A 14,637-nucleotide genomic window follows, 5' to 3' on the forward strand; every position below is an offset into this window, starting at 1 on the left:
GATTCGTTTTCATTGCGAGTAGCGTAGATTGTTCGTGCACTTTTGTTATCTCGTTTGTATCATATTTTCTATTCGAGTATTTACTTTTTACATGATCACAAATCGTCCGGACATCGCGGTCGAGCCACATCTGATACGCGAGTCAATGCGCGATTTGGGAATTGATTATTGCCGAATTCCTTGGCTTATGTGTACTCGCGGCTACTCGGTATTCCGCGACACGATAGGATGAAGCTTACACCAGCGATTAATCACATTAATACCTGGTGCACACGAAAACGCAGTGTAGAAGAAATCAGCAGCGAAAATAAGATTTAAGGCAGGTAGCGTGTTCTACTGTATACTAGTTCGGGAGTGGGTACCATCCCGTATGTAATAAGTTTGTCAAAGCTGAATACCGATTATTCTTATGTATTTCGAGCCCTTGAAATCGAACCCGCAAGTCAATTTTTCGAAAAAAGCGTAGAACATTGTTTAAAATGCAATTGTTTAAACAATTTATCAAAAAATGGTTTATTCGTACTGTACAAGTTTTTTAAATCGGTATAGTGCATCTAATGTTTCACTAAGCCAATTTATAGAGTAAGTATCTAAGAATAAGTCGTTTTTTCTCAGTTTAAAAATTATTGATCAGGTCAAAAGTTATTAACACTCAAAGTTGGTATAAAACGTCAAATTTCGGGCATTTAAATATCTATAACTTTCAAAATATACATTTTACGAAAAAGTTGCACATCTTAATGATATTTTCGTCTTAAAATAAGTGATATTTTCTAAAAAAAATTTTCCCAGTATGAATAAACGAGTTTTTGGTAAAATGTTTAAATAATTGTATTTTATACAATGTTCTACGCGTTTGTTGAAAAATTGACTTGCGGATTCGTATTCGGGGGCTGAATATACATAAGAATAATCGATTTTCAACTTTGGCAAGTTTATTGCATAAGGGATGTTACCCAGCTCCCGGACTATACATGATGCCTTATACGCGCGAAATAAAAGCAGCGTGATTAATCTCAGGTGGCGCGGTCCATCTTTGTTTCATTCATTGCGCGCGAAGTTCTCCGGGTGAACAAGGGATTGCGTAGGAAGCGAAATGGGAAATCGGCCTGTAGTGCCGGCACGAGCTTGAAATTGGACCTCGAAGTACTACCGTGCGCGTAACCTTCCCCTAAGTGCATTGTTTCGTTTTATTCGTGAGGCCGTGCCATGAGTTTGTTTGCTGCGTACTCGCGGCTTCTATCCATTTTGATTAATTAGTCGCCACGTAGAACGCGATATTTAGGAAATTCTTTTGTTATACGATGTTGTTTTTAACGTAGAAAATATATATTAATATTTAACTATGTGTAACATAATGATAGATATGATTATTTCTTATCGTTTAAGTCTTAACGACAGAATGAAACAACTGATTCTCTAAAACTTTTCAATTTTCCAAAAATTATCCGTGAAAAACATAAACAAGAATACTTTTAAATAATCTAAACTTTTTAAATTCCTCGTAATTTGCGATAGAATCTCTTTCATCACGTAACTATAAAAACAATAAAGTATGCTTTGAAACAATCGATTAAATGATTTAACAATTCTAAGTGATTATCTGAAGATGAATATTATAAAAATAATATATAACTCTACACAATATTTGATTATTAACGTACAATTGCATTGATTCCCTGTAGAAAGTAAATTTTCCACATTTTTTGTATTTTTAGAAACTTCTAGAATTTTTATATAGAATCACACTTTGTAGAATTGATGGGTATTCACAAAATGGAGCTTGCCAACCATTGGAGTATTATTGTACAAAACGTAGACTTCTTCAACGATTTGAACTATAGAGAATAGCTGCTGTATACCGCCAATCAATTGGCGAAACGATGTTTACCAATACCAAACAATTTCCCACCAGTAATTCAACGATACTCGTAAGGCCGTCGACGTTCTACTTGCATATAAACTAATGGTGCTGCTGCTGAAGTTAAACAAAGAGTGAGAGAGAGAGAGAGAGACTTTGCGGTTACGATTGATGAGATCCGCGAAGGCTAATAAAGGCCGTTCAAGCGAGCGCATAAATTCGAGGGCCGAGCGATCAATTGGCCAACCTCTCTTTTCGCTCCCCCTCAGGTTCGTCTCTCTCTCTCTCTCTCTCTCTCTCTCTCTCTCTCTCTCTCTCTCTCTCTACGCGTTATAGCGTCGTTAATATTCTCTTGCCTCTTGTGGCTTTTTCCATCCAAAGATTCACTCGAATCGAGCGTGCGATGTATTACGACTTTACTTTTTGCGTTTTTTATTCGATGTCTTGCGTTATGGATTGGCTTAATTTTTTTGCCTTTTAAAGAGGCAATGATCAATTTTTATGTGACAGAGGCTTCTACATCAAGTAGTCGCCGCAGGGCAGCTACCTTTTATTGATATTTCATTCCACAAGGACGAGGTAAATAATGCGCGGGGGAGGCTGGAAAATTGGAATGGCGATTTTATTTTATGAGTGAATTGTATGATGAAGTATGTAAAAGCAAATAGCGTTTGAATATTCATGTGTTCTATTCGAAAATTTAGCTTTGAGATATTTCTTCATTTTCTGACGAAAAATGCACGTATGCCATTTATTTTAATGCAAACAGAAATTCTTTTGTCAGCCGTGGGCTTGAAACGTAACAGGGTTTTTGTGGCAGTGCATCTAATCTTTTAGTGAAACGTCTTTTGATGCGTTGTTGAGTTTTCTCTGTATCTGGTGAAGCTTGCGATTTTCAAGTAATTGCGTTGCTTATAGTTCACAAAGCACCTGATGTTCCATATCAGCAATCGTACCTTTGTGCATATTTAGAGCACCACGTTATTCGTTGGCCAAGTCACCATTTTCAACAGTATAATAAGAAGGTTCAATAAGTAGTTTACATTTTCGCCAGATCGAGGTTAATCACTGTTGAAGCTTTGAATACGGTGTTTTTATTGTTGCCTTTAGTCTAATATTCTTTTGGATGCGTCAATTCTCGTTATTGTAATCTTCTTGATTGAAATCATCACATTGCAAAAATCTATTTAACATTCAATATATCCATTCATAACGGTGTAGTACGCATTATAAAAAATAAAAATTATCGTCGACAAATAATTAATTGTTCATTCATCTATACGAAAAACTGAAGTAAACATTTTTGCATGCTGTGTATGTGTGTATGCTTGCAGTCCCGGTGACGCAGGTGACGTCGGTGGCGGGCTACAGTGCGAAACTGCCTTGTGAGATAACAGCTGGCGCACGTGGCGAAGAGGCATTCATGCTGTTCTGGTACAGATCGGAGAACGATGGTTCACCGATCTACAGCGTGGACGCTCGTAGCAGTCCACTGAATCGTGGCAGGCAGTGGTCCAATCCGAATGTACTTGCCGATCGTGCCACTGTTACGTTTGTCAATCGTCGGGCCGAGCTGCGCATCGACAAGCTCATGCCTGAGGATGCAGGGCTTTACAAGTGTAGACTTGATTATAGGAATAATCCAACGAGGAATCGACACGTCAATCTTACGGTCGTTGGTGAGTAGCCCATTTATTTTCTGTTTACAATAAATCCAAAGAATCAGTGCTCGAGAATAACGCAGTTTTCAACACTGCTCATCATATTATACATTTATGAAAAATTCATGGATGTATAGAGGTGATCGTTTAAGGCATTTAATTCATTATTAAAACATAACAATAAATACTAAAATATTAATTATACGTGATTATAAGAATTATAAAGGATAGCTTGTTATTATTATTAGTAGTATATTATTGAAATTATAAATTCTTTAAATAAGATCGATTCCTTCTGCCTGTGTACAATGCAACTGAGTTATGAACAGGTTCTGTTTTATTTAAAATCCATGTAATTCCAAGTAAAATGTCGAGTTCGATTATTAAGATATTCAAGTAACATTAAAAAATGTTACATTAAAAGAAGAAAAAGAAAAGTTTTTATTTACAGCGTCATTAACAATTTCTTTTTCCTTAGTTCCACCTCAATCTCCGGTGATTTATACTAGTGGACGTACCTTAGCACATAGTGTGCAACCTTTCAATGAAGACAGTGAGTTAGTCTTAATATGCGAGGTACAAGGCGGCTCACCACCACCGAAGGTAACATGGTACAGGGATGGTAAGCTCACCGACGACACTTACAAACGAGAATACGATGAAATCGCCGTTAATCGATTGGATGTGCATCGTGTCACTCGTGATCTTCTCAGTGCACAATATGTCTGCCAGGCGAGCAATACGGATCTCATCGAGCCTGTCAGTACTGACATTATGCTCAACGTTAATTGTGAGTTGATATTGTTACGTCGTTGAATTATTACAGTAATATTGGATATAATATGAATTCTACTTTTATATTAAGTAACATCGGTAATTGAATAATTGAAAGGCTAATTTGCTATAATCTTTGAACTAAATCTGTAGATTTTCTAAATATTCCATTGTTACCAGAAACCGTATCAATAAAATAGCTTCGATGTAAATTAAATTCTATTTCCATCAATACTATAAATTAAAAATCGTGACCTATTTTTTAAATTGATTTTCTTATTTTAGAATAATATTATTTTGATCTTTATATAGTATCAGTGCAATGTGTTGATGTTTATCCAATAAAGTGTAGGTCAATGTAAATAATCGTTTTCGTGTTTAATTTCCGTTTTCTGTATTAACAAGTTTTATGGTTTGTTATGAATTAGTGAAACCACTAGTAGTCAATATCACGAATAAAACTCCATACCTATCTGCTTTGGGGACTTACGAGATCGAGTGTGTGAGTTCGGGCTCGCGACCGCATGCAGTAATAACCTGGTGGAAGGGCACGCATCAAGTCAAACATATGGCGAGGACTGTAAATATTAATTTTTTTATCAATCGATAAGTACAACGTAAAAAGAATTTTTTTTACCATATAAATACGGCTATGTACAGTTTATTTGGAGTTTGAATATTGACCATAACGGCATGATCAGAATAATACTATAACTCAAAGAATTATTCTGCTGTGAGAACTGTAAATACCGATTTTTTAATCGATCTATAAATAAATACATTTAACTATTCAAACAAACTACTTGTGGATTAAGAATATTTCTTTTTTTGAAGTTACTTCAAATAATAGTTTATAATTAAACTATTAACAAATATGACTACATTTTTCAAAATTTCAAAAAAATAAAAATAAAACATAAGCTGGTTTAATTGTAATAAATTTAATATATATTGAAAAGCTTTGCTTTATAAGTTGAAAATGTTCAAATAAAAAGGAAAGACTGTTCTTCTTCAAAATTATTTTGTAAAATTCTATAACAAGCTTTCATGGTCATGGTGAACTCTGAGATATAATTAGTGTAAAGATCTTAAGTTGTTAAATGGAAATTTGTGAAATATGTTAGAAATAGACTAGAAAAACATTGAAACATTCTGAAAACTTACGTAGCCTGACATTGAGTGATAAGCTCGATAATAGAAACCACGGTTGTATTATCAGTTCGCAGAAGGTCAGAACATGACAAGGAGTATAATGAGCTATGTACCAACGATGGAGGATGACAATAAATTTCTCACTTGCAGAGCTGAGAATCCTGTAGTTCACGATAGTGCACTCGAGGACAGATGGCACTTGGTCATACATTGTGAGTTAAAAAATAATGATCTATCCTATAAATTATGCTTCGCAAGCTTTCCCTCAAACTTTATTACTTGTCAATCTGTCCGCGCTTTCAAATCCTGAACTTGTTAAAAGCATCAAAATTCACCTCACGAAACAAAAGCTCTTATGCGAAGACGACTTTTATCTCGTTATGAAGTAAATAATAGCTAGGTTCTCGCCATGATATAAAGCTCCTTATCCCAAACAATAGTAACATCGCAAGGGAGCTGTAGGCTTTAATCAGAAACTGGTTGTACAGACGCGCCGTTGGTGACGATAAAACTCGGCTCGACCCTGCGGGCAACAACGATAAACGAAGGTGACGACGTTTATTTCGAGTGCGAAGTCATATCAAACCCCAAAGCCTACAAGTTAGTTTGGTACAAGAACGGCCGCGAGATACACCACAATCCAATGGCCAATGTCAAGATCCCCGGTGGCAATTCGCTTGTACTTCAAAAAGTCACGCGCAATTCCAGTGGTGACTATGCATGTGCCGCTGCTAACGACGAAGGCAAAGCCATCAGCGCTCCTGTCGAGCTTGATGTACAGTGTGAGTACTTTGGCTCTCTCTCTCTACGTTGTAGTAATTAAGGACTCGAGCCATCCGTTCGTTCCCTCATGGCGGATTTAGCAATTAAGCCAAGTTTCGCGAAGCACCATGTCTTGCTTTTCTGAGTGTTTGGGTGTGTGTATGTGTTTCTCACTCGAGGTATCGCACAATGAGCATTGTTTTACTGCTTGATGCTCAAGTTAGTCCAAAACTTTGACAACATTGTCGGCATATATACGTTAGCAATTTAATTAATTAATTAGTTAATTAAATGCTCGGATAAGCTTTACTTTTCGCAGGTGACTTTTAAAAATAAACGCAAAATGGCAGATAAATGATGCTCGTTGAAATTTTTGACGCGCTATTACTTGCAGAGCTTTACGTGAATTGTTGAGAGTCTAAAAATTATGCGTCATTGGCAATATGACAGATGCGCCGGTGTGCAAAGACGGCACGACGACACAGGTGGTCGGAGCCCTGAAACACGAGACAATATCGCTGGTGTGCGGTGTGCAGGCGAAACCAGCGCCGACGAGTTTTCAGTGGACATTCAACAATTCGGGCGAGCTGATGAACATGCCGACGAGTAAGTTCGCTCAGGTGAAGCCCCAACATCTAGTCACCAGCCATTGGCATGGCTCGAGGCTCAACTATACTCCTGCAAGCGATATGGATTACGGGACCATCGCTTGTTATGCCATCAATTCCATTGGCACTCAGAAGGTGCCATGTTTCTTTCAAATTATCGTCGCTGGCAAACCGTATCCACTGCAGAATTGTTCAGCTGTACAGTCGACGGGATCTTATGCTTATCGTATGAGTGAGTCAAATACTTCTTTGTTGGATATATATATATATATATATATATATATATATATATATATATATATATATAAAATATGATACAGCCACATGATCGTTCGATGCAAGATGGTTTTATGTTTCTTGGCTTTTATGAGAACACCGGTACAGCTGCTTCATTGATAAATACTTGCATAAAATTATCTACAAAAATAAGAATATAGTGAATTGTGAATAGATAGTAAAGTTTAGCTTACTCAGTGAATCAGAATGCAACTTCATTATTGAGATACACGCGCTCCAAATGTTAATAAATTGGCTTATGAAAGTGGAAAAATAATTGTAAAATTTTGTTGAAATATCGATATGTTGCAGTCCACTGAAAAGACAAAAAATAGCGTGCATGATAAGATTTTTCATTTGAATCGTATTACACAAGAGCATCGTTTTGTCTGAACCTCGTGAAAAAAAACGCAAGCATGTATGAAGCTCATCCAAGTGCAGCAAGTATAATAATTAACTGTTCTTGCAAGTTACATTATATCCTTAGGAAGACTATAAATAATTTTATTCTTTATCTGTGAAGTAAGGGGGGGGGGGGGGTTAAAACGGTGTAGGATTCAGCCACGGAAGTTGTATTACTTCTCTTTTACTGTTCTTGAAATATAATACTTCGTCGGTTTTTTTGCCTGGCTCGTTTACCGTGTCGAGTGCCTTTGATCAACTATGCTTTATGTACGATAACAAGATAGTTTGCTTGTCTATTATCTCTGAAAACTATTGTTGAATATAAACTGAAGAGCAACGAAGTTTGTAAATATTAAATTGCTCGTTGAAGAGCAACGAGGTACGGATGAATACCGATTGAATTGAATATTCAAATTCAATAAAAACACTATGGTAAAAGAGTTCTTTTAGGTACTTTTAGCTATTAAATAGCGCGAATGAGAAAAATGCCGCAGGTTAAGAACAAATGGAATACTCTTGAGGAAATTCGGATTCACTAATCGACTGTGAAATAATTTTTTTCCTTTGTAATTATGAATATTATCGGTGCTTAAAACTTTTTGATCGCATGTAATATCTTTCTGTAGCTCCCGAACGTTGTGCATTTTGACAATGTCTATTATAGAGTTATGCTTTAAAGCTGTAAATTGAATAACGTTACAGGCCAAGAAGACTTCAAAACGACGGACGCCAGAGACGTCGACTGGTTAATAGTGCGTTGTAGCGAGGGTTTCGACGGCGGTTTACCGATCACAAGTTTCGAGTTGGAGGTTTACAGCGACGAAAACGTCTATCACGTGAACACGATCTACATCAACCACACGGACAAAGTATCGACAAACACGCTCGGACCAATGTTCGAGGTGCCAGGCTTGGAACCGGGCAGGAATTACAAAATGTTACTTTACGCTGTGAATGCTAAGGGCAGAAGTGACCCTGTCGTGCTCGAGCCAGTCACTCTCAAGGGGGTCGCTATGTACACAACCGGTGAGTTTCCTCTTTTTCTTAAAACAGTTCGAACAACAAAAATGTCGAAAAAGCAAATGACTTTCGATTCGAGTTGTTCGTTGGCCGAGAGGACATTCGCTTGTTCGAAGTAAAGTTAGAATTTTTATCAACTCCAGAGACTAATCTAAGCGCTAGAGCGGTTCAAAAGGAAACTAGTTGAAAATCTAATCGAGGCTTTCGCGAAACTTTGAAAACGGTTAAATTTAACACACTTAGTATGTCAGCTCGTTCAGTGCTTCGCAGATATTATAACAACTGCTCATAAAGATAAGCGATGAAAAATTGCGTTGGTCGCTTATTGTTCCCCCTTCTTTTTCGAGGTCCTTGCGAGCGAGAGTGTATACACCAGAGCCATATTTATTTAGTTTTCCTTTTTCTGTCTGTTTCTCTCTCTCTCTCTCTTTCTATTTTCATCTGCTCATTTAAAGATCCTCGTATGTAAAACGGACAATCTAACGCACCTCTTCCATGGTGTGTGTGTGCGTCGCTTAGCTCTGTTGCAATTTTCAATGAGGTACAATTTTTCGGCTAATAAGTTAGTAAAACTTTGCACCTCTCTCTCCACAAAATGTGCGCGTGACGAAGGTTCTCTTAGTGAATGCTCAACGAAATTTTCACTCATTACACGCGAGGCATTGAATAATAATGTAATCATTCTATATATACACGGCACGTACACATACACATACTCACAGGCAGGCACGCGGAATGATAAATATTCAGTTAGATGAGCTGCCACGCAGTGGCACTTTTTTTCAAGTTAAAATTTTCAAAAGATTCTTTGGACAACGGTGTTTAATATATCTCTTGGTGAATGTGCAATACTTTGTACATTACGTTTAGAATATTATTATTAGGCTTTTTTCTTTTTCGATTATTATTTTAATACCAAACAATACGATTGGTTACAAGATCCACACAGATATCCAGCGATAAAAAAATAAGAAGCAAAATCGTGAGGCTCTTGCAAGTATAAATGTAAAATTCAACATTTTTCATTACATCACACCGTGCGCCGTTTCCTCTCAGTGGATCAGGCGCGCTCTATCTCCTCTCTCTCTCTCACACACACATACACACACAAAAGAAATGCGATTAAACTCACTGCTCAACGTTCTTTCATCTCTTTCTCTGTCTCTTTTTCCTCCGGGATGACGTATTTTCGAGCGTCTAGCTTTAAAAAAAGGCTCTACTCTAGCGAGCTCGCTTTGGCCTGAATTAAAATCCCATAAAACAGAGTCCCTTTTCCACGCTTGCGCGACTGTCTCATTCGGGGCACATTTATCGTCTTTAATTTCCATGCTCATGGGTTATTCATGTTTTACCTTCTCTCTCCCTTACTCTCGCCTCGGCGAGCGCGCTAGGTCAAATTGGTAGGTTCGCTGCGTTTGCAAACAGGCCTCGCTTGCATTCTCATGGGGCAGTGGAGAGAAGGACGACGACGACGCGAGTTTAGGGGCACGCAGTGACCTAATGGACAGCGTGACTGACAGGCTGCTGCTGCAACTGGAGAGCTTCGCGTTAATTTTCGCGGCGCGATTTCGTTCGATTTGCAGTAACAGATAATTGCACCCGTTGTGATCGAACGATTATTCGTGTATTATATGCGTGTACATTTTGATATCATCGTGCGCGCTTGACTTAGTCGATTGATGGATTATGATGTTTAATTGTGATGTACATCAAGGACTAAGGGTAGTTCGCGTTCTAATTTAGCTTCAGTAATATCATAGAATCGAATACACAATTTTAAAAAATTCCAATATACTAAACTATAAAATAACATTAATTAAACATTAACTATACAATAGTGGAATTATATAGATTTCATACTGATGATAAAAATTTCTTCATAAAAACTTAGTAGAATGTACAGTTTCATGTAAAAATATAATAAACCACATAATCATTGAAGATTTTAATATTAACATAAAACATTAGATGATGAAACACATAATTTTATACATAACAAAAAATAAATACTGCAAAGTTCAATCCAACAGCAAAGATGCAATGCTTATTAATTTTTATAATCTCATTTAGAATCTTGCAAACCAAAATGAGTCGAATGAGTGACAATGATTCATTTCACTGTCGAAATTTTTGGATTGACCTCGTAAGACTGAATAATTGTTGTTATTTATGACTAAAAGACGAGCTATCATGGTGTAATTTTTATATAATTACTTGAAAGGATTATTAAACCGTCTGAAAACAATTCACATTGAAAAAGTTGATATACAGAAATTTAAATTATACGAAACATTAACAGATCATTATACTTTGATTGCTGCATTTGATACAAATTTGACAAAAAAAATATTACAACAATAACAGGAAAAACTTTTTGTTGATTTAATAAAATTAAAAAATACTATCCAGTAAACAAAATTAGAATGATATACGTATTTAAAGAGAATCCAAAATTGGTCTGTGACTCATTAATATATAGAATACAACAATGAATTAAACAATTAACCAAAAATTTAACAAGGCAAAAATTAAGAAATAGTAATTTTAGGAACAAATGAATATCAGTAGGAATCATGATATTTTGTAAGACCAAACAAATGTAAAATCTGAAAAACGATTTTTACACCACAATAAAGAAAACTCCAACAGTAAAATGTACCATAGCCACACATTTTTACCTCGAAGGAAATGCCATTGAAATATTTATTTCTATGGTCAATAAATTATTGTTATTATTAAAAATTATTACTATCATTATTAAATCTAAGAAAAAGAAGTGCATATTTTTATTATTTTTGGGTAATTTTCGCGATTACTATTTTATTTAGTAGTAAAACATAGCTTAGGTCAGCCAAAATCTATCAAAGTTTGCGAATATTTAAAATTGAAGCTTCGCAAACTATTAAGATATGTATTCGTTTTTGAAATCAAGCATAAAATGAATAAAAGCTTTTGCAGTAGTAAAATTCGTATTAGGTCAGAAAACCTACATTAAATAAATTGTTAATTTTTAATAAGTTTAGCAATAGAAAAAAACGCGGGCCAACACATTTTCACACCCACAGACCGGACCTGATGTCCCCGAAGGAATTTCATGCGCAGAATCCGAATCCAAACTCAGAATTACTTCATCACCCTTAGTTTTTGAGATATCCTAACCTAAAAGCGTCAAAAACACATTTTTTGCTATTTCTCAACCCCTGTAACTTTGTGAATAAATATTTTTCTTCAAATTTGATGACGGTATTTTGAAAAGCAACTTTTATTTCTGAAAATGCACTCCTCATTATTTCAATATCATTTTTTTAGACAGAGATATGATAGAATGAAGTATGATAAATTGGAATTTTCATGTTTGCTAAAAAATAAAATAATATCCCAAGTTAACCTTAACCAAAGAATCCTGTACCCTGCTAAGCAATAACCTCAGCCTGCTACATCTCTGTATCCTGCTAGGCTTACCTTTGTTGTTTTTTAGCGAAACTTTTCTTTGCAGAAACGATATTTGCGAAAATGCAAATTTATTATACTTCAATGTGTCACATCTCTGTCAAAAAAAGTGGTATGTACTTTTTTCAAATTTTGTCGGCTTGTGTAATCTAAGGAATCAAATAAAACCAAGGAAAAATATAGAAAGCTATAGGCGAGAAGGAAAAGTAAGGAAGCGTTGAAGACAGAAAGAGATAACCATCTTTTTCGATTCATCTGTGCTCGCGCGAGCTTATACATCGCAAGACGGGCTGTCCAGTTGACTAACAAACTCTAGCTTCTACGCCGTTTGAATATTAAAATAGTACGTAGCCACTACTTTCTCTTTCTCTCTCACTCACTCTCTTTCTTTCGACGACAAGCACAGCGTCATTTCTTTTAGGACTCAAGCGCTGTATTTCACTTTTCACACTTTCATCTTGTTATTCGAATTTGCCTTCATATTTACGTGTATCGGATCAACCTGCTGCTACAGCAGGAGATGCGATGGTCAGTCATCTGGTGTATTATTTAGTCTTGAGAAAAAGTTTGAAAGAGTAAATACGTGTCTACTATTTGGTTATTGAATTTCTTGTTTTGGACTACCATCTCTCTGTTTGTTTTTGCCGCGACAGCAAGGGTGCAGGCTCTGGAAATAATAAACGGTCAGTTAGTGCAATTTCTACACGCGCAGTACTCTTGTACGAAGATACGCGAATGCAATGAATGAAGCTCGGCGAATAGCATATATGATAAGTCTATTTTTATCATCTTTGGCTGATTTATTTTTTAAATTCGAATAAAATATTAAAGATTTTAACTATTGATTAAAATGTTGTCTCCACATCAATTTCAAGAATATTTTGTCGATCTTGCCTGAGACTTATATTCGATTTCATCGGTAAGTCACGCGGATATGGTATTTGACTTTGCAAAAATATTATAACTGAAGGATCGCACGCAAAGGACAGTAATAGCATGTCCTGGGGAGCATATTCCAGCCCCAAGAGAGAGTAGGATAAAGCGCCTATCAAAACATAATCTGAATCTATGGCACTTGAAATAATGGCCTACGGGGCTTGTGTTTGGATGGTGCGCGCATTGGTGACACACCACGGTATTCGCAGGTCTAGACTCGAGCAACTACGCGACCGACTACAGCCTCCTGGTGGCGTGCTTCGCCGGTGGCATTACTGCCATCTGCATACTCGTGGTGGGTGTGACGTTGACGCTTCATCGGCGCAATCAACCACTGCAATCCACCAAGACGCAGACGCGCGTCGTTCACTACACCGCGGCTGTTGGTGCTGCCTCCGGCAACGACACTCTAGACGCAACGGCTGTTCATGACGATCGACTCAGAGCAGCTAGTCTGCAGCAACAATTGCAAATTGGTCAGCACAAGGTGAGTTAAGATGGTTTCGCGTTATTTTACCTTTATGACGAGGAATAACTGTGAAGCAAGCTGTTCTTTGCATTTCTTACATTAGCTGTATTTGGATGCATGATAGCGTCGCACTTTGTTACATCGTCATCAGTCATATTTATATTTATGCATACGCTTTGGTCTTTATTTTTATTCAGTGATCCATATGCCTATATATACTGACACTCGACAACGGGATATGTTTCGAAGCCACTTTTTTGTGCAAACAACGCGATGTCACCTTGGGATAATACAAAATTTTTCGCCGCGAAAGTTTTTATCAATAACAGGCTCGCACACGTGCAGACATGGCGAGAGAAAAAAAACTGAAATTCATTCTTTCGTTGTTGTTGTTTGCCCTACAACAGATACGCCAGGAATACGAGTTGCAGCAACAGCCGTGTCGCATGGATATCAGTAGCGGCCGTCAATTCGAGATGTTTGCACAAACGTCGACCTCGTCGTCGATAACCGCTGGACTGGCGTCGAGCATGATGCCCGAGGAGAATCCCGACGTGATAGCCTCGAGAACGAGTGCGAGGCAAAATGGCTTTTTACCCGGTTGCCAGCTGCTCGTTGAGGGTTGCAGTGGTAGTCCTGGTGTTAGACCAAGTACTTTACCTGTGCACGGCACTCATGACGTCTACACGAAGAGCCTGAGGCTTCAGGAGAGTTGTATATAACGTGCAGTGGACTGAGCTCCTTCAGTGCCAGTGATATTCATTTTCGCACTCTGATTGAAATACCCTTTTCTTGTTTCTTCTCTGTTCTATGCGTGTGGAACAACAACAACAACAAAACATTTGGTGTTTGTACATATGGACAATAAAGATAATGTCGTTGTTAATCTTGTCATTGCTAATCATTTTAGATGTGCGTCATTACTTTTTCTTCATTCTACTAATGTAAAGAGGAAAATCCACGCGAATTATAAAAACTTAAAAGTTACATTTTTTTGCTTGAGGAAGTAACTTTATTGGTAAGTCAACTAGGAGCTCGTTAAAAAATGTTCGGGAAACGAGGGATAATGGTTTTGAAACTTTCCGTTCATTTAAAGTTCTCGTTAGTTTTTTCTTCATCGAGTTTCAAAACTGAAGACGACATCGCTGATATTCCAACATAATTTTCAGGTACGTATATCAAGTACCTTGGGCAAGCTCCGAATAATTACACGCGAATTAAAAATTCTACTCTTCCATAACAGTGCATTTGCAAAGAGAGTTA

General features: G+C 37.0%; 2 protein-coding genes across 7 annotated transcripts in view; one reads left to right on the forward strand and one right to left on the reverse strand.

The window, feature by feature from the left end:
• Positions 1 to 14,244, forward strand: part of LOC131667394 (hemicentin-1-like) — a 36,855-nt gene extending 22,611 nt beyond the window's left edge. For all 3 annotated transcript variants that reach the window (XM_058940777.1, XM_058940778.1, XM_058940776.1), the window contains 9 exons: positions 3,196 to 3,540; positions 4,001 to 4,312; positions 4,725 to 4,876; positions 5,516 to 5,660; positions 5,937 to 6,230; positions 6,661 to 7,050; positions 8,202 to 8,525; positions 13,115 to 13,392; positions 13,782 to 14,244. In XM_058940777.1, coding sequence (XP_058796760.1) covers positions 3,285 to 3,540; positions 4,001 to 4,312; positions 4,725 to 4,876; positions 5,516 to 5,660; positions 5,937 to 6,230; positions 6,661 to 7,050; positions 8,202 to 8,525; positions 13,115 to 13,392; positions 13,782 to 14,096 — 2,466 coding nt within the window. In that variant the 5' untranslated portion in view covers positions 3,196 to 3,284 and the 3' untranslated portion in view covers positions 14,097 to 14,244. The remainder of the gene's footprint in view (positions 1 to 3,195; positions 3,541 to 4,000; positions 4,313 to 4,724; positions 4,877 to 5,515; positions 5,661 to 5,936; positions 6,231 to 6,660; positions 7,051 to 8,201; positions 8,526 to 13,114; positions 13,393 to 13,781) is intronic.
• The window catches only part of LOC131667397 (protein ST7 homolog), a 172,120-nt gene that overhangs the window by 50,482 nt on the left and 107,001 nt on the right, over positions 1 to 14,637 (reverse strand). The window lies entirely within an intron of this gene.

Source organism: Phymastichus coffea, unplaced genomic scaffold (genome assembly GCF_024137745.1).
Source record: "Phymastichus coffea isolate CEN01 unplaced genomic scaffold, Cenicafe_Pcof_1.1 PCOF00065, whole genome shotgun sequence".
NCBI classification, from domain to species: Eukaryota; Metazoa; Arthropoda; class Insecta; order Hymenoptera; family Eulophidae; genus Phymastichus; species Phymastichus coffea.